The 27,917-nt window shown below is 30.6% G+C and overlaps 1 protein-coding gene across 3 annotated transcripts in view; it reads right to left on the reverse strand.

The window, feature by feature from the left end:
* Nucleotides 1-27,917, reverse strand: part of LOC142332105 (uncharacterized) — a 528,381-nt gene that overhangs the window by 137,465 nt on the left and 362,999 nt on the right. For all 3 annotated transcript variants that reach the window (XM_075378327.1, XM_075378328.1, XM_075378326.1), the window contains one exon: nt 19,649-19,761. In XM_075378327.1, coding sequence (XP_075234442.1) covers nt 19,649-19,751 — 103 coding nt within the window. In that variant the 5' untranslated portion in view covers nt 19,752-19,761. The remainder of the gene's footprint in view (nt 1-19,648; nt 19,762-27,917) is intronic.

Here is a 27,917-nt window from a genome sequence, read left to right on the forward strand (position 1 = left end):
ATTTGCAATACTATTTATCCTGTTGTATATAAATAGTCCAAGTAAAAACTTTATTTTTCCTCGACTGCATCTGATATATAAGAAATAAGGAAACTACATTTAAAAAGTAAATTATGTTCCTGTTATATACTTAGTAAATAAATAGCATAAACTGTTTAAAATTGTTTATTAAAAAAAATAAATTTAGTGTTTATAAATCAGAACTAGTATTAATTAGTTTGCTAGCATTTCTCTGACCACCTCTCTACATGAGTCTTTTGTCATAATCTGAATTTCTCCTGAAGAATTATAATTAGTTATTAATAGTTTATTTCTAATTTTAAATAAATGTAAAAAATTATTTAAAAAAATTACATTTAAAGTTAATCATATAGCTGGATAGAATTCAATGTACATTCTACCACTTTCTCATCATAACCCTTATTACTTCATTTATTAGGAAACTTAACACAATAAGTACTTCAGCGATTAGACTTACTGAACAGTCACAAGAGAGTAAACAGGTTGTTCAGAATATTCTCAACGTGGAGAACCTAGCAGAGTCAGAACTGCATCCACATAACTAATATGGAGAAGAATGGATCAAGGGAAAGGGTGGGTAGTAAAATGGCAAAGAAGTCATGAAATGAAAAAAGCTAGAGGGATATTATCCCTGTTTAAGTTGCTGTAATTACCTAAAATAGATTCTACATCTGCCTGACAAGGTTGCTATATGTACACGTCGTTTTAATGTCATCCATTAATATTGTTGAAAGAGGCAAGTTTTGATTTTAAAATAGATTTATACATTCTCTATGCTACATTGACTGAATGTAGAAACTTCAGTCATACATTCTCCTAAAATTCATTACATAAAACCTGAACATTAATGCCTTAATTAAGAATTTAGACCTTTCTAAATTCTTCCTGATCTAACAGTTCTAGGGAGATGTGGTTTCTATAAACCGGTACAGAAAAAAACAGTTGATCATCCAATTAAGATACACTAAGCCACAAACTTAGGAAAACCTATACCATTGGCAATATATAAACATCAGTGATGCGTGATAGGCTAGGTACAGCATATTTTTATTTCAGATCTTCTGTGTGCGAGATTTAATCCTAACTTGTAGGTAAACTTGAATAATCAGAATCTATTTTTATTGATTGTCTCTAACCTTATCCACCCTAATTCCTTCATTCGTTATCTGTGAAGAGGTAGGTCAGTACACATCCTTTGATCCATTTTTTGACACATTTGGTAGCCAATGAGGCAAACACTTTTTTATCAGAATTCAATAGACAGAAAACTCTGCTAGTGAAATTATCCGTGAACTAATCCTATCTAGCAGTCAAAAAAGAACCAAAATATCTTCTTTGATGCTTATTAGAAAAACCTAATAAACATAATCCTTACAAATCCAAAAAATAGGATATATGTTAGGTGGCATATCTGTGACCTCCATTAAAAATCCTCATGTAATAGAAGAGGGCAGTAACCCAAATAATATATCGTAATATAACTAAACAATTAAGAAACTAATTCAAATATTGAAAAAAATGAATTTTTTTCTAATTCTAAAAGATCTTATTAGCAACTGGATTGCAAATTTTTCACATAACCACAAACAATTTAGTGAATGAGAAAGAAAATCAAATCAACAAAGAAGCTCCAGTTTCATTTTGAAAAGTTTTCAAAGAATTTAATGTAAAAATACAACAGTGAAAAAATGTTTATCAGTTCACATTAAGTTTTGGAAGTTGAGAGTTTCAGCGTTCAAGTCCTAGTAAAGTCAGTTATTTTTACACAGATTTGAATACTAGATCGGGGATGCCGGTGTTCTTTGGTGGTTGGGTTTCAATTAACCACACATCTCAGGAATGGTCCAACTGAGATTGTACAAGACTACACTTCATTTACACTCATACATATTATCCTCATTCATTCTCTGAGTATTATCTGAACAGTTAATCCATATTGAATGACCCTCACCTGTTAATTTTCCTATTATTCAAATAACTCAAAACAAAAAATAAGAAATTTGATGCTATTAATTATCAGTACAATGTACATCGCAGAATTTTTTATGAACTGGATGTTAAAAATATATTCAACCTTTCAAGAAAATGCAGCACGTACATATATAATATTTATTTTATCTGGCTTTATCTCTGTAGTTTTTGCAACATCACAGCTATAAATTTTTTAACTTTTTGTACAGGGATTGTAGAAAACTGAGCTTTACAATGAAAGTAAACCTCAGTTATTTAAAAGTAGTTGTTTTATTAGTAAAAGTTATTTAAAGTTATAGTAATTTTAAGTTATTTAAAATTCCAAAATTATACGTCAAGTTTTTGTTTCACATAAAGAAAATTGTTGACCAAAAAAGTTGAAATTTAGCTGTATATTATTTTATATATATATATACACACACACACACACACACACACACACACACATAATCTACAGGCAGGGATTTGTACTTAGCAGAATTCAAATGTCTGACACATTATAGAATTAATTCATAACACGACTAGAAAACATCAACCATCTAAGAAATCTGTTAGGTTTACATCAAGTAAAGAAGACAAAGAAGATTATCATCAGATACTGGAGTTTTAGCCTGATTTTCAACCCCATTGGATAGGGGGCATCGCGGTACCAATATTTTATTTGTACTTGTCTGTTCAGTTCCCAAAAGTGCCTTATAGGCAATTAGAGACATGTACTCCAGACACCCTGTCATATGTGACATACAACTATTATCTCTGAAATGACTCAGCATAACACAATTGTGAGCATCTGCTGGATCCCCACCCATACTGGAATTCCAGGCAATGCAGCTGATAGTGTGATAAAAGAGGTTTGTTTCCAGCCTCCTTTCACTAATCGTGTTGTTTCTGATAATCTTTTCTGTTATCTGAAGAGGATGATTGGTGATGAGTAGCAAAGTAAATGGAAAGCTACCATCAACAATAAACTTTGTCCTTTTAAGAATACTGTATCGCCATGGAACTCCTCACGGAGGAATAACTGTAGAGAGGAGATTATTGTTTGCCGTTTGCATATACGGCACATTAGGCTCACTGATGGGTATCTCATGATTCAGACCAACTAATTGTACACCACATCATTATGAATTGTGTCTGTTATGTGCCATTGCGTCGAAAATTTAAACTGGACGAAATATGTTAAGAAACAATAAGATGACGTTATCAAACTTTTTACGTTTTTTAGGGTCATACATTTATATTCAAATATTTGATTTTTACTATAGTATGTTAGGCTATTTATACAATTTATTATGCTTTTAGATTACGGAATAGGGGTTACACTACATCAGTCTAATTTATACGTTTTTTTTTTGTTTTGTTTAACCTCCGGGTCCACCGTTAGGTATTGCTTCAGAGGATGAGATGAATGATTTGTAGCGTGTGTGATAATGCCATGCCTGACCGGGATTCGAACCCGAGACCTCCGGATGAAAGGCCGAGACGCTACCACTCGCGCCACAGAGGCTGGCTAATTTATAAGTTAATTTTTAACTGCTTATGATAGTAATATTGTGTTCGGGCGCTGATAACGACACTTCGTTCTCCTCCCAGGAAGAAAAATCTAGTATTAAAATAGAAGATTTGAGATTTCTTTTCTGAAATGGACTCAAAATATCCTATTAAGAATTTGATTTTTGTTTCCTCTATTGTAATTTTAATATTTAAGGTAAAACGCCATTTAATCAACGAGGTTAAATAGGACCAAAATCTTTTTACTAAACATTTTGATCTTTTTTGCAAATTTAGTAATAATATTTTTTAAAAAAACCCTGTGGTCAATTTGAAATAAAAATCTACCACGGGCAAAATCGGGAAAATTATATTTTCCCCGTTTTTTATCTTGATAAAATTTAGCACAATTTAATTTTGTAGGGTATTTATAATAAACGCACAGCTACAAAATTAGTTCTGAAGATTCGAAACGAGATTCAAATCCAAATCTGTACATTATTTCTAAAGCTAAAAACTTTTGAATAAAATATAAATTTTATTTTTCGAAAAAAATATTTTAGAAAACTGAAATTTTTCCAGGAAGTTCGAAATACAAAAAAAATATCCACTAGAAAATACTTTTAAGAACATGCATCCTTAAATGTACGCTACTTTAATAATGAGGAAATTCTGCAACCAGAAAAAGATGAACAATCAAACAATAATTAGATGAATATTCCATCGTGCTAGATGTTAGGAATGAATCCTTCTTGTATCTGTTATTATTTTTCTATTTTTGTTTGAAATATAATTCTATATAGAAAATACCTATTAGCAAATAACTGGTAATAAACTAAAAAAACAGAAAAAAATGAACGTCCTTAAACCCAATGTTTACATAATCTATATTAAGCAAACATATCATGGATAATAAAGAATGAACGATAAAAAAAACCTGAAAAATTATACGCATTCACAGAAAATTGGTTGTCATTACTTATTTACAGTTAATATACGAAATAGAGAAAATTATAACAGATAAGATTACATAATATTACGCAATACTCCCTTATTAACCATGCATGTGTTAGTATTTTCCATAGCCCTGAGTATATATAAATTTATATACTCCAATATAGCTGACATAAACGCTCTCTATTCTACTACAAGTATTGTCTAATAGTACGATACTGTACAGTATAAAATTGGAATAAAAAGCATGCAAGAAAATAAACAATTTCGTGCAGATAACCAATCTTATTTCATGTTATTAAGAAAGTTAAAGATATTCTGTTTTTACTGCCGACTCTTTTTGTTGTTGAAATGAATGGAAATAAGTTTCGTACATAGCTTAAAGCTATATAAAAAAATAATAATAGAAAAACGCAACTGAAAACAATATTTAAAAATAAAGTTTTAAAGAAAGAAACTTTTAACCGAATAGTTTTTATTAAATAAAACCCAAAATAAATAAAAATTTTATTTAACCGAGACTCAATCAAGCGTAAAATATTATCTGATTATTAAGATTACAAAATTCGTAAACTATTGATTATTACATTTTCATAAAAAAAAAAATCTGATGTGAACACCACATGAATTCCTTATATGTCTATTAAATTAAAAATATACATTTAAAAAAAATGAAAAGTACATAAAATTTTATTTCATTTAATAACTTCTGATAATTTTTTCTTTTTTTTTTATTACCGAATTATTATTTATCGTAAATTTTTTACAATAGAGATTAATAATTAATTATTAATAAATCAATATATTTAAATTAAAAAAAGGAGATGAAGTCTGATTCGAACCGATGTGCCTTCTCCCCCTAGTAAGATCAAAATATTTCATTAATTAAAAATTTATTTGGCTATAACTCTGGAACCAATGAAATAAGTCCTGGAAAAGCTCTCAATGAGGGCTTACTATTGTAGTTAAGAAAAGTCAAAAATCCTATTTTTGTTTTGGATTTTGGACTTTTCGGACACTTTTGGTTCAGTCGATTACAATCAAAAAAGGGAGGTGTACTACTAGATGTTACAACAGTTCTAAATACAAAATTTCAACATTTTTCAGCTAATCTTTTTTCACTTAAGCGAGATACATACGTACGTACGTACACAGACGTCACGCTGAAACTACTCAAAATGGATTCGGGGATGGTCAAAATGGATATTTCCCTTGAAATCTAAAAACCGAAATTTTTCGCGATCTCAATACTTGCTTTACTTCGTACAAGGAAGTAAAAAACAGGATTTAAGGTTGTAGAGGATTAAGTTTCCTTTACCAAATCGCTTAGAAAGACGCCGTGTATTGATGCCTGGACTGCATCGATAATTATTTCATCAATAACAGCATCTTGGACGGTAATTAAAGATCAAAATTAAGTGATTTATTATGGTTTTAAATTCAATCCTTTTAAAAAAATTTGAAAAAAAGGATCCTTTTTAAACACAAGGGGCGACCGGTAGTACCTTATGAACTGGAATGAAAAAGTATAACAATGTTAAATTTCAATATATTTAAACAAAAAACGTGGAGGAATTAAAGAAATTAAGCAAAATAATACGCCGTTTATCGATGGTTTTTTTGTGTTAATATAATTTAATCATTTTTACATTTAATAATATATACAGAGTGTTTCTAAAATGGTGGGCTGGCTATACGTTTTCGGAATCTACTTGTAAAATTAAACAAAAAGTATCCTTAGGAAAATTGCCGATTTCTCCTTCATTCTCCCACTATCCGCCATTTTGTTATTTTTATATAAAAATTTATATCTCAAGTTCGGATAGAGGAATCACGTTAATTATTATTATTTATTTATATTATTATTTTTATTCATACATTATTTATTATTTTTTTATTATAATTTAATATTAAATCTTATTGTCAGAAAATTATTTCTTAATTTGATACTAATTTACAATACTAAAATTAACAATTAATATTTAATCAAATTGAACGTAAAGTGGACAACATGAAAACAGATACAAAATTACATCAATTTTCTGCCATAACTCAACTTTTTTTAACCGATTTTAAAAAATAAAATGTCATTTTGTTTAAAATAAAAGCTTAATGTTTTACCAAATGACATAAATTTTGATAAAACTAATATTTATGAAAATATAACGGATTGAAAAATAAACATGGCGGCCATTTTGTAATTTGCGAAGGTATTTAATTCCTGATTTTTTGCTAATTTTAAAACTTTATTACCAAGACGCTTACCAAATATTAATGCGATTCTTCTATCCGAACTTGAGATATAAATTTGTATATAAAAATAACAAAATGGTGGACAGGGGGAGAACGAAGGAAAACCGCCATTTTTCCCAAGCATATTTTTTGTTTAGTTTTACAAGTGGAATTTGAAAAAGTATAGCCAGCTTACCATTTTAGAAACACCCTAAATATATTTTTAAAATAGTATAAATATATTAAATAACAATGTTTTATCTGTAGTTTTAGATATTTTTAGCCATTAAAAAAAGCTCTGGAATATATTTTTTTTTACATTTAAATAATATGTCTATGATTATATAGTTTCATAAGACAATAATGTAGAAAAACGTTTTAAAAACGAAAGAAAAATTTTTATTTAAAACGAGCGGGTAACTGTTTAAAAATGAGTAAATTAGTTTTACATTAAGTTTAACACAGGGTTTTATCTAGATAATAAGAAACATAAAGCCAACAAACACTGGTACTGATTAGATTAAAAATGAGTGAAAAATATAGGTTGACTTAAGAACTTACAACTTTCTTTCTTTTATATTAAAATTTTAATTTTAATTTAAACAGCAACAAGATTTATAATTAAAAATAAGAGAGTTGAAAAATAACTATTAACATTTTTTTTTTCTTTTTAATATTGTTAAACTTGAACGCTGTTAACTGTTTCTTAAACTACAATTTTCAAACGGTATAACCATATACAATATATAATAAATTGACCATCACATTGCATCACCTTGAATGAATAAATGAAAGAAAGAAAAGTGTGCGGAAAATCAGTTTTCTTCCTATATTTCCCGTTATATTACGAAAAGAATAAATCATTCACCAATAAAAAAGAAGATATCGTAGGGAGAGACACGGTTAATTATAGTTGTCAGTTCTTCATATACAGAACACACGTACATCAAACATAGAAGAGAGAGACAGAAAGCTAGTGAGTGATGAAGAAAAAAGAAAAAGAAAAAAGGACCTTGAGAAGCGCAATGATTCTGGTATTCGAGTGATGACAAAACAAAATGAAAATAAAAATAAAATAGCAGGTAATGGTTTTGATCAATTTTTCTGGAATTTCTATTAAGCGTAAATTCCTTTACCAATAATAAAACTGGGAATAATTTTTACTTTTGAAGCGCTAAGTAAAATTTAAAAATCATTCACTCTTAAATATAAAATAAAAAAACTGTCATAATAAAGTTTTGATATGAAAAAAAATAAATTAAAAAATCTAACAAATTCCACTTTGTAATAAAATTCTATGTAACTAAAAATGCCTTAAATACAACATAATACGAACAAAAGACCTTTTTTTTTTGTTTTCAGTCATTTGACTGGTTTGATGCAGCTCTCCAAGATTCCCTATCTAGTGCTAGTCGTTTCATTTCGGTATACCCCCTACATCCCTAACAATTTGTTTTACATATTTCAAACGTTTTACAATAAATAATAATTCAATAATAACAATAAAAAAAATGTGTTTATGTAATTTAAGAGGCGTACAAGGAAGTCATGTGGTGTTCACATCATATTTTTTTGTATATAAATAGGGGTTTTATTATGAACATAGGAAAACATCTTTTTTTTCACTATTCTCAGTCAACAGAATTCTTGCTGTAGCATTTCCTAAATATTGCTTCTTTATGTTGTGCTTTTACATGATAAATTCTATGCTAAAACAATAAAACTGAACAAAAATAAAAGAAAAGAAATTGTATCTTGTATAGCATTACAATCTATCTCCAGTAATCTTCCTTATATGTTCTATCCTTAATAATAAAAGATAATACATTACTAAAATTAAAAATTTAAATATCAGTCTGGCGAGACTTCAGCAATTATTGGATAGCCGGGCGACCAGTCATCAAACGACTAACTACTTAGTTTCACTATTATTATTATCATCCCTAATTCGAACGGACTGCAATTTGTGTGCGTACATGCGCGTACATACATATATACACACATGAGTATATGTATTTGTATTTATAATGTCATAATTCCTTCATATTATCTTCCATTCTAATAATAATACAACACATTATATGTACTTGGTTGCTTAATATTGCATTCCTAGCGGGATGACCTCGCCAAATCCTTCCACCGTAAACACCTTCACGTACAATCAACACCGGGTAACAATATGATTGTATTAAAAGTCTAACAGACAAATCTCTCTTGACATTCACTTTACTATATACTCCTACATCACCTGCAGGTGTTATAACGTACGTTTATTGAATAATAATAATAATAATAATAATAATAGGATTCTTTCTAATTATTTATAATGCCAACGGCTTTTATTTCATTTGTTATTTATAAATAGATAATGCATTTAAAAGTTATCAGTATTTATAAACAAAGGTCTAAATAACCATTTTAGAAGAAATTACTTTTATTTGAAAGAAAAAAAACTGGAAACAGTTGCAGGACTTTCCCGTCACGAGGCTTTTTTCTGATGCACGGTTTACGCGCGCGCGCAGCACACACACACCACCTTAATTTAAAATATTTATCATTTTGTTTAAATATACCATAATTTGTACAGCTGTACGTCAATGCTGCACTAGCACTCCTTGTGTTGACAGGAGGTACTATTAACGCATTAAAACCACTTAGCCGCTAGGCTATTTACAGAATTTTTTGGGGTGGGGTTCCATTTTGAGAAAAATCTTTTTGCAAATATTGTTATGTTTCAATTGTTAACAAATGTGCCTAAGAAAAATAAGATCTAAATTAGGCGAAATTTGGAGATACTGAGGAAGACCGTCCTTCAACCTCACTCCTTTGAGGTTTTAAATTGAAAATTTAATAGTATACCAATATACAGAAGTAATCTGACCATGGCTTGTTTCTAATTATTGTTAATTCTAGTGTTGTAAATAAGTATCAAATTATTTATTTTAAATAATTAACTTTACTTATGTTATTAACTTAAATTTGTTTATTTATTATTTAAAATTAAATTTTTTGAGAAAATTATTACTTAATTTGATACTAATTTACAATACAAGAATTAACAATAAATAAAAAAATAATATTTAATCGAAATGAACGTAATGTGGAGGACATGAAAACAAACACATAATTACATCAATTTTCTGCCACCAATCGACTACTTTTTAACCTACTTTTAAAAAAATGCCATTTTGTTAAAAAAAAAAAAAGGAATAAAATTTTAGCAAAAACATACATTTTTATATAACTAATATTTATAGAGATATAACGGATTTAAAAATAAACATGGCCGCCATTTTGTAGTTTGAGAAGATATTTAAGTCCTTATTTTTTACTAATTTTAAAACTTTATTACCAAGACGCTTACCAAATATTAATGTGTTCGTTTATCCGAACTCGAGATATAAATTTTTATATAAAAATAACAAAATGGTGGACGGGGGAGAACGAAGGAGAAATTGTAATTTTTCCTAAGAATATTTTTTTGTCTAGTTTTACAAGTAGAATCCGAAAAAGTATAACCAGTCCGCAATTTCAGAAACACTCTGTATACATATTTATATTCCCATGATACTCCCGGTACGGTGAGGTTTCCAACGCGGGGTCATAATCTTTTTCTTTTCTTTTTCCTGTTTAGCTTCCGGTAATTACCTTTCAGATAATAATTCAGAGGATGATATGTATGAGTGCAAATGAAGTGTAGTTTTGTACATTCTTAGTTCGATCATTCCTGAGATGTGTGGTTAATTGAAACCAAACTACCAAAGAACACCGTCAAATCCGTATAAAAATAACTGTCTTTATTAGGAATTGAACGCTGGAACTCTCGCCTTCCAAATCAGCTGATTTGGGAAGACGCGTTCACCACTAGACCAACACGGTGTGTTGGGATCATACATCTAAATCAGTTTAGCCGTAGAGCTGCTACAGTGGAACAAACATACATACATACATACACACTTTTTTTTGTCTTCAGTCATTTGACTGGTTTAATGCAGCTCTCCATGATTCCCTATCTAGTGCTAGTCGTTTTATTTCGTTATATCCCCTACATCCTACATCCCTAACAATTTGTTTTACATATTCCAAACGTGGCTTGCCTACACAATTTTTCCCTTCTACCTGTCCTTCCAATATTAAAGAGACTATTCCAGGATGCCTTAGTATGTGTACATACACACATACACCCTAAATACATTACACTCCTTTTTAGGCAGTTGTGTAAAAACACATCTATTCTAACTTTTTCCGATATTTGAGATAAGTCTGGAATACAATTTCTGCAATAGACTTAAGTTTTTTCTGTAATTTTTATTTTAAAGTTCTTTAAATTTTTTATTTTTAAAGATAAAAGAAGTTTCCTTTTCCTTTTCCTGTTACGCTCAGAAAGAATAAAAAAAAATAAAACGAGGTTTTTTATAGAAAATGTTTGTTATCAATACGATGTTATTTTTGGCTAAAATTTCTCAAACAAAGGAAATACAATATAACATGTTAATTTTAAAGAATTAACCTTTTTACTTTTGCATTGATCTTTAAGTCATCTTCTTTACTGATTTGAATTTATTACAATAGAATGCTTAAAAAAATGATCTTGAAATAAACATTCATGAAAAACAAAAACTAATACAAGAAATAAAAAATAATAAATAAAAACTTATAATATTTTGTTTAAATTAAAACGTATTTCTTTCACTTTATAAGAAGACAGCGATGTTTCGATGTCGTATCCATCCATCACTAGTTACGATATGTTACAATAATGAAGTTTTTTTTTTAGCGAAGTTTATAATGAAAGTTTAATTGTTTCTTGTCCAAAACATAAATGATAATTCTTTTAGAAGAATAATATACCGAACAATTTCTATCCAACCACTAACAATCTTCACCAAATATACCTAACAATGATTTGATGATTAAATTTAAATTTCATAATTTATAAAATTTCCAAACAATAACATTGTCTTCAGTTGATTCATAAGAAAACACTTTAAAAAAAAACTAGAAGCAAATGTTTAATTTTTTTCAACCTATTTTTTTTTTTTGTCTTCAGTCATTTAACTGGTTTGATGCAGCTCTCCAAGATTCCCTATCTAGTGCTAGTCGTTTCATTTCAGTATACCCTCTACATCCTACACCCCTAAAAATTTGTTTTACATATTTCAAACGTTGCCTGCCTGCACAATTTTTTCTTTCTACCTGTCCCACCAATATTAAAGCGACTATTCTAGGATGCCTTAATATGTGGCCTATAAGTCTGTCTCTTCTTTTAACTATATTTTATAAAATGCTTCTTTCTTCATCTATTTGCCTCAACACCTCTTCATTTGTCATTTTATCCACCCGTCTGATTTTTAACATTCTCCTATAGCACCACATTTCGAAAGCTTCTAATCTTTTCTTCTCAGATACTCCGATCGTCCAAGTTTCACTTCCATACAAAGCTACGCTCCAAACATATACTTCCAAAAATCTTTTCCTGACGTTTAAATTTATTTTTGATGTAAATAAATTATATTTCTGACTGAAGGCACGTTTGGTCTGTGCTATTCGGCATTTTATATCACTCCTGTTTCGTCCATCTTTAGTAATTCTACTTCCCAAATAACAAAATTCTTTTACCTCCGTAATCTTTTCTCCTCCTATTTTCACATTCAGTAGTCAATCTTTGTTATTTCTGCTACATTTCATTACTTTCGTTTTGTTCTTGTTTATTTTCATGCGGTAGTTCTTGCGTAGGACTTCATCCATGCCTTTCATTGTTTCTTCTTAATTTTTTTGTACTCTCAGCTAAAATTACTACTATATCATCAGAAAATCGAAGCATCTTTATCTTTTCACCTTGCATTGTTACTCCGGATCAAAATTGCTCTTTAATATCATCAGCTGCTAGTTCTATGTAAAGATTAAAATTAACGGCGATAGGGAACATCCTTGTCGGACTACCTTTTTTATTAAGGCTTCTTTCTTATGTTCTTCAATTATTACTGTTGCTGTTTGGTTCGTGTAAATGTTAGCAATCGTTCTTCTATCTCTATATTTGAACCCTAATTTTTTTTTTAAATGTTGGAACATTTTATTCCAGTCTACGTTAGCAAATATCTTTTCAAGGTCTATAACATTATAAAAAGTTCCAACTATTATAAAAAATAAAAAATCATCTGTTTGTGAAAGACACAGAATATTAAATCTATTCTACGTCTTGTTAATTATATTACGCCCACAACTACTTTCTAATTAGCTAATAGGGTAATTATAGATCTTAATACTGTGCAATAAACCCAAAATCATCGGTTAAACATTCTATCCGGAGATAATGCCCACCGCTTCCACAATTGATTTATGAAATCAGATAAAATATTTAATATCTCGCTAGTAACAAAAAAATTAATGTCTCTCTAAGTGAATTATCAACAAAACCGATGATTAAATTTCTCATACTCTATCAACTCTCAACCCGTGTGTTAACAAATGGTACATTATTTTCCACCTTTAAAATAATTAATGAGAAATAGGTAAAAGAAGACGATGCGTAAACCATCAAGATAAGTAGCGAATCACCTTTCTTACCACGTTTTCATTATTTTCTTTACTAAAACCATAATAGTTATTGTATCATATTCATTTTCTCTTTTTTCATTGTAAATTCGCTTACATGGGTTTACTAGGGAAAACCTATAATAAATTCAGCGCATGTTTACGCTTTATATCACAAGACGAACAAACCAATAAGGTTTCTTGTTTAGAAGTAAGTTTATATAATCTTAGAAAGAATATTTTATAGTATGTTTTTATATCATTACAAAATTTTACCTAAATCGGTCGATAAATAAAATATATCTAAATCCAAATTAAAAAAAAAAGTAGAAAGTTTTGTTTTTTAATATACTATAATTAGAAACCGGTAAAGTTTATTTTCACTTAAAATTGTTTTTCAAATCTGTTTATAAAAACATAATTGCTTTTCATTAAACTGTTTGTAAAAAAATTAATTTAATAATAATTTATATATATATATATATATATTTATTTATTTAAACTGATGGTTTAATGGCCGGGAATCCTATTGTTCAAAAATCTATGATTATATTCTCACTGTGTAGTTCGTGCGTTTCCACTACAAAACGAATAAACAAAAATGATGTGAGCGTATTCTTAATTAGAAAATATATAAAAAATTTCATACAAGGAAGTATTGTAATCGCGAAAAATTTCGGTTTTCAGATTTCAACGGAAATATCCATTTTGACCATCCCTCAATCCATTTTGACTAGTTTCGGTGTTACGTCTGTATATACGTAATGTATGTATCTCGCATAACTGAAAAACTATTAGCCGTAGGATGTTGAAATTTTGGATTTAGGACTGTTGCAATAGAATGAACCAAAAATGTCCAAAAAAACGTCCAAATCAAATTCCCTCATTGAGAGATTCGCAACGATATATCATAAGTGGTATTTGCATTGGTTCCTGAGTTATAGACATATAAAATTTAATTAATGAAATATTTGGATTTTACAAGAGGAAGGCACATCGGTTCGAATCAGATTTTATTTCCTTTTTTTAACCTTTATTTAATTTAAATATATTGATTTATTGATGATTGTTAACCTCTAATTTAAAAAAATTTACGATAATAATTAAATAACAAAAAAAATCAGAAGTTATTTATGAAAAAAAATGTTTATGTACTTTTACCTCAAAAACGATTAGCAAGCGGTAGGATTTGAAATTTTGAATTTAGAACTGTTCTAATCTAGTTGACTAATCTAGTTAACTGTTCTAATCGACTGGACCAAAACTATCCAAAAAAAAGCCCAAAATCCAAAACATTTGGATTTTGGACTTTTTCTTAACTACAGTAATAAGCCCTCATTGAGGGCTTTTCAACGATATATCATAGTGATACTTATTTTAATTCGTTCCAGAGTTAAAGTCAAATAAAATTTTAATTAATGAAATATTTAGATCTTACAAGGAGAAGGCACATCATCTCCTTTTTTTAACTTTTTTAATTTTTTTATTTAATATATTGATTTATTAATAATTATTAACCTCTGATTATAAAAACTTTTATAATAATTCAATAACAAAAAAAGATGAATATCAGAAGTTATAAATGAAATAAAATTTTTCATTTTAAAAAAAATGTGTTTATGTAATAGGCGTAGAAGGAAGTCATGTGGTGTCCGCATCAGATTTTTTAATGTAATCGTAGTGGTACATCAATTCAGGATCATGAATAATTTAATATAGGTTTATGTTTGAAAAATGTTGAAAAAACTGAATCCAAAAAACCCCGCACCCCATGCAAATACTGACCCCAAAGTTTTACCAAAAAATTGCCTCGCATTTTGATTGCAATCGACTGGATCAAAAGTGTCCAAAAAAGCTCAAAATGTTGGATTTTGAACTTTTTCTTAACTGCAGTAACCCTCATCGACAGCTTTTCAACGATATATCATATTTTCATTTGTTCTAGAGTTATAGCCAAATGAAATTTTAATTAATGAAATATTTGGATCTTACAAGAGGAAGGCACATCGGTTCAAATCTATCTCCTTTTTTTAAAAAAAAACTTTTTACGATAAATAATATTTCAATAATAAAAAAAAGAAGAAATATCAGAAGTTAATGAAATAAAATTTTTATGTACTTTTCATTAAAAAAAAAAAAAAAAAAATGTGTATATGTAATTTATTAATAGGCGTACAAGGAAGTCATGTGGTGTTAAGATCAGATTTTTATTTCACCAGTAGATTATGTCCTGAAAGTTTATAACATTCTTCGTGAATCATTCTGTATTAAAACTATTTAACGATAAAATAACAGGTTAAAGTCATTCGAATGGATATATTTTGCTTACTATAATTCATTATATAAAAAACTTTTTCTTAATATTTTTTATTGTAGTTAATTTTTTTCAGTTAAGATAAATGAAGTTATACAATAAACATACGCGCACACACATACATACAACAAATTTCATTAAAATTAACAAAAAAATGATTGAATATTAAAACAGTTGACAGTATTATAAATTGATGTCAATCTATTTATTAAATTAATGGTTATTTTTAAAACAGTCATTCTACGTTAAATAACAGACAACAAACAAAGAGAAAAAAGGTGTATATGAATAGAAGAGAAGTTAATTGAATTGTCCATATAAAAATTATAACTATATATATATATATATATATATATATATTTATTTATTTATTTAAAACCATATTGATGGTGAATGTACATGTCATTTTATTCAGTAAAAATACACGGGCAGCAATTGTTGACCGCTCAATTTAAAATAAAGAATTGGTTAAATGAAGATCAATCAGTTAATACATAGTTATTATTTATAAATAATTACTTAAATTAATTACAAAAGTGTATGTTTTATTATTATATAATAGCTAGTAGTAGAAGTATATTTTGGATTTCATATGGATCATGTTAAATATTTTTATTCATCTGAAGACAAATGTTAATCAAATTTATGCAAAGGAATGTAAGAGGGTCATTAATTAATTAAATACATAACTGTTCTGGATCTAAATCGTTTTATTTAATCAATCAACTTATTTATGCCTGTTGCAAAAAAATCTTTATTATGTTGTCGGAGCAAATTTAGCATATTTTATTTGACGTCGTCATTGTCACCTAAGTTCTTATCACGTAGCATCCCTACAGAGAGAAGATAAGCAAGTGTAAATCCGATAGGGCAAAGCCGCCAAGACTGCATGAGCAAAAAAAAAAATAACCTCAATTTTTTTTTTGAACTTGTACGGAGTATAACTCAATAACTACTAAACCAATTTTCATCAAATTTTAACATGCACAACTTCAGATACACTTCTACGGCAAACTAAATTTAAATGAAACTGATCTAATAGTGTTGGAGATTTTTGAGCGGAAGATTTTTACACAGGCTCTCTCTCTCTCTCTCTCTCTCTCTAGATATATATATATATATATTAAATAAATGTATATCCATTTTTAAGTGAATGGTATTTCCGCATTCCTCATAGCACAAAACAAAAAGAAAATTCATTTTCACCCCCACTCCCAGTATACCGTACTTTTCTTCCAAGTCAATAAAAGTAACTTCGCTTTATATCTGTAAGTTTCCCATAATTCGATTTTTTTCTTTTGAAGTGCTATTTCCATCGACTGTAATTTTATAATTTCTGAGAAATAGGTACTTTTAAATAGAAAATTACATTATCTTAATTGTTTAATATAAAAAAAATCCAAAATATTCAATTTTTAAAACACGAATTGATTTTAAAAAAATCCCTTTCCGCACATCGGAACGCGGAGGTAGATTTCACCGGTGCTAATTAGAGGATAAATAATATTTCCACCTTAAAGTTAAGAAAAACTTCAAATTTACTCAATACGACGATGGTTGCGTGTGAAAAAAGTTTCAAATGTTTACCATACGACAAACCCCATATTCTTACAATTCCAACAACATTTTTATCATCCCCTGCCGTAAGGGTTGGTCATATTAAATAATGTTTCAGATAAAAGTTTTAGATTATGTTAAGAGGACTAACGACCACTTTAAACCAATTCGATACTTTTCGTATTAAGGAACTTATGTTTTATTGTCTTCGAAACCGCATTTTTTTCACCCCCTGGACCAATGGTTGGTGATATCAAAAGACTTTACGTAGAAAAATTTTAGGCCCTTATCCAAAGAATAGTAGGAACTTTAAACGAATTCGATATTTTATTTAATAGTAAAGTTATAGCGATATTTTGTTATTTTTTCGAAAAACTCTCCATTTCCACTACCATGGTCCGATTTTACCAATTAACGAAATCGCCCAAGATTTTTGGTCGTAATATTCTATGTATCAATTTGAAAGTGACTGGCGCAAAATTACGGCAGATCATATCCAAAAGAACGTGAAATATATATATATATATATATATATATATATACACGCAGTACATATTATATATACGTGTGCGGTCCAGAAAGTTACGTTTGTGCCTAGCGTGGAGAAGGGTGGGGATAATAGTGCCGCCATGTTGGCGTCTAAACGTTTCTACATTCAGTATGCATCAAGCTGTCGTAGCGTGTGGATTGTGATTTTCTACTTTGTACGTTGTGAATTATTGAAATGTGCGCTTCAATAGAAAATCCTGCGAGTTGTGAGATGCGTTCAGTGATTAGATCTTTACTGGCAAAAAACCTCAAAACAATTGAAATTCATCGGCAACTTTGGAGGTGTACGGAGATGGAATAATGAGTGAAAGTATAATGAGGTGTAGTGGTACAGTTTAAAAATGACCGTACCACTGTTCATGATGAGGACCACAGTGTCAGCCTAGCCTTGTGACCGATGAACTGACGACGAAAATCAACGATAAAATTCGTGAAAATCTGCGTATTACGATTACAAAACTCTCGCTTCACTTCATGAAGTTTAATACATGAAATTAAATCAGGGAAGCTTGGTTATCACAAGTTTTGCCGCCAAAAATTAAGGCGGCAGATTTCTACGTAGATGTAACTGAAAAGCTTGTGCATCGTTATGATAATGTTTTAATTTAAATGGCGACTATGTAGAAAAACAGTTTAAATTTGTCTCTTTCAAATGTCTATAATAAAATTTATTTTTTTTATTCGGTTGGTTTTTTATTTCAAAAAGTAAGTTACTTTCTGGACAGACCTAGTATACATATTTTTCCCACCCTAATGTGTACATTTCAATATATTCAAGTAATGAACAATAACAATAATAAACCCCTCCACGTCACAATAATATGTATTTTATGTATTAGGTGTAGTCTTCCACAGATTCAGGCTGACCATTCCTGAGACGTCCAGTTATTTGAACCCAGATCACCGGTATCCATCGCCTAGTATTCAAATCCGTATAAAAGCAACTAACTTTAATTAGGGTTTAACCTCAGAATCTTCGACTTCAAAAATAGCTGTTAAATATCTGAGACGACGAGTTAACCACTAGAGCAACCGGGTGGACTACGATATTTATTTAAAGTACATGAAATTTTAAACTAAAATCTGTGGGGGCTGCAAGAAAAACGTTAAATTAAATTCAGTCAAATAAAACTTCTTTTATTGTTTAGCCACCGCAACCACCTTAAGGTATTACTTTAGAGAGGATAAATGAGGATGATATGTATTAATGTAAATGAAGTGTAGCCTTGTACAGACTCAGATCGACCATTCCTGAGGTGTGTAGTTAATTGAGACCCAACCACCAAAGAACACCGGCGATGTCTACGATCTAGTATTCAAATCCGTATTAAAGTAGAACCTTTTATCCATATAAATGTTAGACAATCGGAGTATCTGAGAAGAAAAGATTAGAAGCTTTTGAAATGCGGTGCTATAGGAGAATGTTAAAAATCAGATGGGTGGATAAAGTGACAAATGAAGAGGTATTGCGGCAAATAGATGAAGAAAGAAGCATTTGGAAAAATATAGTTAAAAGAAGAGACAGACTTATAGGCCACATACTAAGGCATCCTGGAATAGTCGCTTTATTATTGGAAGGACAGGTAGAAGGAAAAAATTGTGAAGGCAGGCCACGTTTGGAATATGTAAAACAAATTGTTAGGGATGTAGGATGTAGAGGGTATACTGAAATGAAACGACTAGCACTAGATAGGGAATCTTGGAGAGCTGCATCAAACCAGTCAAATGACTGAAGACAAAAAAAAAATCTTAGAACTCTCGACTACAAAAACAGCTGATTTTCGATGATGAGATCACCATTAGACCAACCCGGTCGTTTAGTTACATAAAACTGTCAATCGTAAGTTACTTTATATATATCCAAATAACACCTTCACAAAATTTAATGGCGCGCACGCGGTTACTCACTCACTCTCTCTCTCTCTCTGTGGGTGTGTGCGCGTGCGCGTGCGAACCATAAATATCTTGGCAAATAACCATAAAACAAATCGTAATTATTTACGATAGTGGAATTTTATTACTCACCATGTCGTGTTTCTTCCGCATCAACTACATCTTGCGTTGATGTTTCTCTGACACATGACATTAATTTTAAACTTCCACTGCCCGCGCCACCTGACACAGCCATATCACTCCACCTGTAAAAGAAAAAAAAAATTATATAATAATATAAAAGCATACAGTATGTAACTTAATTTAGCGTAACAAATTATTTACTATTTATGCATATAATTTACGTTATTAAAATTAATATTAAATAAAATAGAAAATTAACTGCAATGATGGATTTAAAATACAATATCTTAGTGAATGTGACCTCTCCATCCCAAGTCTACTAATAGTTTACAGGCCTACCTCTTAACTGAGGTCAATGCGCTTCCATCTAAACCACCCAATCACGTTAATATAAATCTGTCAACTTGAAATTAATCATTACTGACAAAAACGACTTCTAAATTATTACTGGTTAAAGACATTTTACTTTTTAAAAGAATATATACGTCAAAAATTTAATAAATAAAAATTTTATCTCGACCGGTTGTTATAATTAAATATGTTTTATTCAAAAAAGTATACGTTATTACATCATAAATTTATAAAAATAAATTTATTTTTATAAAGACTTAAATTTAAGTCTTTTAATTTATACATAATTTTTTAACTTGTACCAAGATATACATAGAATCTTTGTCAATGTCTAACCAGACTATAAAGTTGATAATGTTAAAGTTTGAACGGATTAGCCTGTATATTGTATAGAATTAACTTAATAACAATTACAACTTAAACTAAATGGAAATGTAATAATAACATTACAATTAATTATAACAGAAATTTATTCAATTAATTATAACTAGTGAACCCCTGCTGCATTATATTATTACAAAGTAATGTTATATATTTTAAAAAATTGGCTAAAAAGATATTCCATTTACAATATTTCTCACTTCCAACCTCTTTGTTTTTCAATTTTCTTTCCTACCACAGATAAAATTGATGCTCATAACCTATTTCCAGTCAGTTCAGACGTTCTAAAGGACGGATCGAACTGATTTTCTTTTTTATTCTGCTCGGAATGGACTGTAAAAATGTCATTAAGCATCGACAGTATTTCTAAGTGATTTTCCTGTTAGTAATAATGTCGCAAAAGGATTCTCAGACTCAAGTTTGTGGACCGGTGACGCTTGATGAAATTTCTGTGGATCATTTCGAACAGAATGAAAAAGAAAAAAAATCAGCCCGATTTGTCCATTAGAACGCCCAGACGAATCGAGTTGGAGACCCGGCAAACGAGTTACTTTTTTTACACTACAAATATTATTAATTTATTTAATTCTACCATTCCCCTGTGACATCACAACATAACAGACGAATATAACTTAAATAAAACTAAGTGGTAATAAATAATTAGACAATAAAACTCAACATTGGATAACAAACCGGAAAACGAATAACGAAGATCGGAACATAACCGTTAGACTATTTTCACTGCGCATACAGTAAGTGATCTCACGTAAGCACAACCGCTAAATTAGATTCTTCACCTCACTATCACAGAGAAACCGGTAGAAATATTTCTTCCGGCTAAATAAACCCTTCACATATGAACCCAACTTTAATAATCGAAGAATAGACCCGAACAAAGGGCAATCCACGAGTAAGTGGCTTACGGACCATTTTACACTGCACGCCTCACAATTCTGGTGATGGACATGGGTTAGCTTTGTATGCCTAATCCTCATTTAAGTTAGGGTTTCTTCTGTTGTTTGGGATAAAATGTTTCTCGAAGTCGTTCTCCCGGATGGCATTTAAGGCTGTGGGAGGACTCAGCAGCCAGAACTTATTGCATTGAGTATGTAGTTTAATACGGACTGTCTTCATGAAGTCGCTCCAACAAATTAATTCCAATCGGAAGCCATTTGGCGTGTTCACCTCATCGGCTTGCGTTTACGAGATTGCCGCAACAATCCACAGGGCGTTGTGCACAACGTCCTCTGGACTTTACTCGGCGTATCCGAAGATTGGTAGTGACTAGGAAAAACGGTCTCTGAATCCCGATGGTCTGTAATATTTGAAGACGATTCTAGGCTGCAGGGGTTTTTCCTTCATGTAGATTACAATTTTTCGCTATTTCTCGGTTGTTTACAGAGAAAGCAGAACACGGCATCAGCCGAGAGATTATCCAGTACGACACGCAAGAACGTTATAGCCAACCCAAGGTGGATGGCAAAGCGTATTAGGTCCTCCTCTAGTATTTCATTTGGGACACATATTAAAGAGAACTACCCGTTTAAATTTGGTCAACAAGGTGCGAATCTCCAGGAGGTGATTGCCAACATTTACTTTACTGTTGTTGTTACCCACTAAAAAACACCGGTATCTAAGATATACTAAGTATTCAAATCCGAATAAAAGTGAGCTAATAAAATGAGCTAATTAACGATGACGAGTTAGTTTTACAATTAGACCAACCCGGTAGTTTTTTAAACTGTTATTTCCATTAAATCACACTCTTTTTAACATTAATCATTTTTCTAAATAGTATAGTTACGAAAACTACAAAATTACACCAAGGTTAATTTAATAAGTATATTCATTAACTTCTCTTTTAGATAAAAGAACAAGTACGGAACTTATCAAACGCTTTGTTGATAATTATTGCTATGTTCTACCATCTTCCGTAGTTTTATAATGAAATTTACAAAGAAGTTTCAAAATTAGTAAGGCAACTGACGTTGCTGTTTCTATAACAATTGGGCAGGGATAAGTTCATGGACGTTAAAAATCGTAATAACGATGGACATTCACAGGTAACTGGTTTGTATGCATAGTTTTATCCGATAAATGGAAAATAATTAACGAAATATTTTGGAATACAAGAATAAAAGTACACGGTGAAAATGATTTCCAGCGATTCTCAACAACCATCAACTTTTGGAATCGATTTGAAATTCGACTTTATGCCACAGGTACAAATGTTACTATCTTACCATTATATGTTCCAGAAGCAGTGCAGATTGATAATAGAAGAGACTGACAAAGCGTAATCTTACATTTTCTCGTACAATGTTGCCAAGTCGTCTTCTTTCTCTCTCTCTCTCTCTCTCTCTCTCTCTCTCTCTCACTCTCTCTCTCACTCTCTCTCTCTCTCACTCTCTCTCTCTCACTCTCACTCTCTCTCTCTCACTCTCTCTCTCTCTCTCTCACTCTCTCACTCTCTCTCTCACTCTCTCACTCTCTCTCTCTCTCTCTCTCTCTCTCTCTCTCTCTCTCTCTCTCTCTCTTTGCCCAGTAATGATGTAAGATAATTATTATATACTAAACGTAATTATAAACTTCGGCTACAAAGTATAGTGAATTAAATTATAATCCTCTTTCCAATAGTATTACTGCCGAGCTCACGATAATAATTTGACAGGCTTCCTGTCTACCGAACGACTTAACCAGCGATTGTTACATAAATATTAGTTTTATATCATTGCAAAACTTTCATTATATTTATATAATAAAATTTACATAAAGTAATACTCAGTAAAAAAAGATATATATAACAAACACGAAGTACGCGTGCATATTTCACATGATGGCAAGACTATTAGGGTAATCTAATGCAGTTAAAGATAGCAGCTTCATATCCAATCACTTTCTTTTTTCTTCCCAACACGGGAGAATAGTAAGCTTTAATATTATCAATCGCTACGCTGGTATAAAACATAATTAAAACGGTTTAATCGAGAATTAAAAAACCTAATGAGACGAACGATAAAGCAAAAACTGAAAAAAAAAAAAATAATAATAATATTAAAGAATAAATCTTTTATTTAATTAGTTAATTACAAACTCAAGTGTGGAAATAGTTCGGGAAATTTCTTTTACTAGATTTCCCTTTAAATTATATAACACAATATATCCTGTTAAATGATGCTAATATCAATACATTACATTAACCTCGCAAATCTTATCCCGCAAAATCGGTTCATTTTAAATTAAAAGTATACAACTCTTACTAAAAATATGTTCTGTTTAGAAGAGAAAAAATAATAATGAACTAGAAAAAAGGAGGAACTATGTCCCGCTTCGAAAATGTTACGTGGTTTATTTTTCATTACATATGATTTTGTTAAATGTTTTTGTAATTGTAAATTTTCTTTCTTTTTCCTGTTTAGCCTCCGGGAATTACCGTTCAGGTATTACTTCAGAGGATGATATGTATTGTGTAAATAAAGTGTAGTCTTCTACAGTCTTAGTTCGACCATTCCTAAGGTCTGTGGTTAACTGAAACCCAACCACCAAAAGTAGAGAGAATCCCGACGGGAATGCCCCAATAAGGGTATTCCCGTTAGAGGCATTGACATAAAGACCGAGTTCCGGCTCCCGAAGTGGGGACCCAGGGACGGTATAGCCGGGCCTGGTGGATCCTACTCTGGGGGTTTGAGGAAATCCAACCGCCGGACCGAGACGTGGAGGTCCGACAGAGTAAAGAACATTCCCCTTTCTTTTTCCTGTTTAGCCTCCGGTAATTATCTTTCAAATAATACTTCAGAGTATGAATGAGGATGATATGTATGAGCGTAAATGAAGTGTAGTCTTGTACAGTCTCAGTTCGACCATTCCTGAGATGTGTGGTTAATTGAAACCAAATCACCAAAGAACACCGGTATCCACGATCTATTATTCAAATCCAAATAAAAGTAAATGCCTTTACTGGGATTTGAATGTTGGAACTCTCGACTTCGAAATCAACTGATTTGGGAAGACGCGTTCACCACTAGACCAACCCGGTGGGTTAAAGGACACCCCCCGGGCTGTGTAATACTTAACTGCAGTATCCGGCCCGGGAAGAAAAAAATTAAATAACCACCAAAGAGCATCGGTATCCACGATCTAGTATTCAAATCCGTATAAATGCTAATTTTAACTAAATACGTTCATGAATTTAGGGTACAAACAACAAAAATATTTACAACGAAAAGCTTCTAAATCCTGAAAATCATTAACTATTTTATGAGTTGTGATGTTTCAACACAGTTCTAACCACAATATTTTCGTTTTTTAACCCTAAAACACAAATATAATTTTAGATAAATCGTTCGATATACCCACCTAGTGGTCTACTGGTTAAACTCGTCATCGCAAATCAGATGATTTCGAAGTATAGAGTTCTGGTTCAAATCCTAGTGAACACAGTTACTTTTATACAGATTTGAATACTAGATTGTGGTACTTCTTTGGTGGTTGGGTTTCAATTAACCATACATCTAAGACATGGACGACCTGAAACTGTACAAGACTACACTTCATTTGCATTCATACATATCATACTCTGAAGTAATACCTTACGGTGGTTCCGGAGGATAAACATAAAGAGAAAAACATCGGTCGTAAAAAAAAGTACCAATCGTTCAAACAAATGAATCGTTAGTACGCTGCGCGCAGCTACCCGGGGCACCACGTGGTCCGCTCTGCGCCAATAGCAGCTAAATTAAAAATGTGAGAACATACATCAAGCAAACACACGTCATCATCCTTTTTTACGGGAAAGATAAACGTGTCATTAGACATTCTCTAGATTGTACATCAAGCATTATCAATTAATTTTCGCGGGTTTTAAACCTAACATGTTTAAAAAAAAATTGATTCAACTTTAAGGGTATACAAGATTATATGAAAAATCACTACAATTAATTTTTTTTTAATTCGATGATTTATATAAATAAATAAATTTTTTTTTATACTTACATCGAAATTTTGATATTAGTATAGTATTGCATAACTGAACAGTATTATAAAAAAGAATAAATCGATAATTTATTTCTGTTGATAATTTTTAGATATATTTTAGTAATAAAATATATTTAGTTTGTTAGAGGAATCCAAATAATAAATAAAAGTAGTGATGTAGTAATAGATAGTATTCGATCAAGGCATATACAGGTACAGTGTACGTTTTAAAATCAATAACATAAATTATTTCATGGAGTAGAGCGATTATCGCAGATTATTATAAACTTTATTTTTCATTATATTTTTCGTATATAAAAATATTGTCTGTTTTTGTTTTAAGCATTAATAAAAATTCATATTTAAAAAAAAATTAAAAATACGTTATATCTTACAAACTTTGTTTAATTTATGTAATTTAATTTCATTTATAACATAAATTTTAAATTAAAAAAGAAAATATAACGTAAAATATTTAAAATAAAATTTTAAAATATTATTGAAATATGAATTTAAAAAATAAAACAAAATGATTGCCTAGCAAAATAAAAAGTAAGATAATAAATGTACTAATAAAATAATAATAGTAGTTAATTATTTAATAATAAATATTATTATTTTAATAACTTCTAAAAAGGCATGCTATTGAGATATTCCAATTATAAACGGTAATATACTAGGTACAATCGTAAAATAAGACTGGAAAAAATATACCGGCCTTTACTATATAAAATCTGGATACTTAATATATTACTGCAATATTAAATTAGGATTTATTCAATACCTAACCATTATGTATAATAAATATTATCATTAAAAAAAAAAAATTCAAAATCAAATGAATTCATAATTTTAAAAAGTTTGCCAAATTTTATTTACATTAGATTTTTTGTAAAGAACAAAAACAAAATTAAGTGATATTTAAAAAAAACGTTTATTTTTTTCTTTACACAATGAGAAACAAACAGATCAGGTTATATATATATATATATATATATATATATATATATATATATAGAATGTTTCAAAAATATATATATCTACTTTTTCAACTGTCTTAGAAAATTTATTTTCCAACAAGGTTAAATTTCTGGGAAAAGTAAGGCTACAGTCCAATTTGAAAAATAAGTGTACTTTCTGGTCAAACTGAATGTTGCAAATAGTAGTAAGTAAATACTCAAAACTGGTGGCCTTTCAGCATCGATACATTTCTCAGTACGAGTCACAACTGATTGCGTAGTTCACACCAAAGTGTCCAGTGGGATTTCTACCCACACCGCTTGAATCTTATCCCAAAGTGTCTCCACGTTACGTGATTTACGACGGTACACTTCATCTTTTACTGTGCCCCTTAAAATAAAATTGTGCGGTGTAAGGTCTGGAGAGTGAATAGGAAAAACTCGATCGGTCTCCTGCGTCCTATACACTGGCCTCGTACATTTTAATCCAAGTATACCCGCACATTCCTGTAATACTTAATATTTCTGTAATAATGCAGCAGGCCGCCATCTTATTGGTAATAACAAATATCTTTACCATAAATTGCACGAATGGAAGAGAAAATGAAATCAGCAAAGCATTATTAGGTACTTCTTCTTGATCCCTAGCTGGTGTTTGGATTGGATCGACTTCGAAGCCCGTACTTTGCTATGGGTCCCAATAGTTATCCGATTTCATTACTTCCATGCATGGCGATCCATGGCCGTTACCTGGCTTAAGGTTTAGCCTGCGGTTTTTTATATAATCATCGATCTACTTGATCCATGTTTTCGTTGGACTCTAAAGCACGGATCGTTCATGCCAGAACGGTTTATATGGTAGTCTGTTTCCATTCATTTTGCAGGAATAGCCAAACCATCGCAGTCTTCGTTTTTGAATCTGTTCCTCGATCGTTGGCTGTTGATCGCAGCGATGGCGGATATCCTCATTTCGGATGTGATCGCGAAGTCTCCAGTTATAGTACCTTTAAAACGAAAAGGCTGAATGAGTACCCTTGGAAATAAACCGCAGCACAAACTCACAACCTTTTTAACAGTAATTTGGGGATTATCTTCAGCCCAGTACACACAATTATGCCTATTGACAGTTTCATTATGTTTGAATTGTGCTTCATCCGACCCAAAAATTCTACCCGTAAATCCTGGTTCACATGTAACCATCACCTGAACCCGATCAAAATATTGTACTCTGCGATCTGGGTCGTTGTCATTTAGCTGTTGCACCAGCCCTGGAATGTACATACGCAACTTACCTTCTTCAGAAAACGTCACCCACTATTAGCACATGCACCACTCCATGACCCTTGCCTTACAGATTTTTGTAGTGAACGCTGAAACAGTTACAGCACCGCACCTGAGAATTTATCACTTGTAGCTGGGCGAGGCCGCCCTGATCGACCTTTCTGCAAATCACACACTGTTCCATGAACCTCTAATTTGTCTCGTAGACGTGTGAAGGCCACCATTTGGAACAATCAGTTTGACCAGAAAGTACACTTATTTTTGAAAGTAGACTGTAGCCTTAGTTTGCTCAGAAATTTAGCCTTGTAGGCAGAATAATAAATCTTCTTTGA

This window comes from Lycorma delicatula, chromosome 11 (genome assembly GCF_047948215.1).
Source record: "Lycorma delicatula isolate Av1 chromosome 11, ASM4794821v1, whole genome shotgun sequence".
Classification (NCBI taxonomy): domain Eukaryota; kingdom Metazoa; phylum Arthropoda; class Insecta; order Hemiptera; family Fulgoridae; genus Lycorma; species Lycorma delicatula.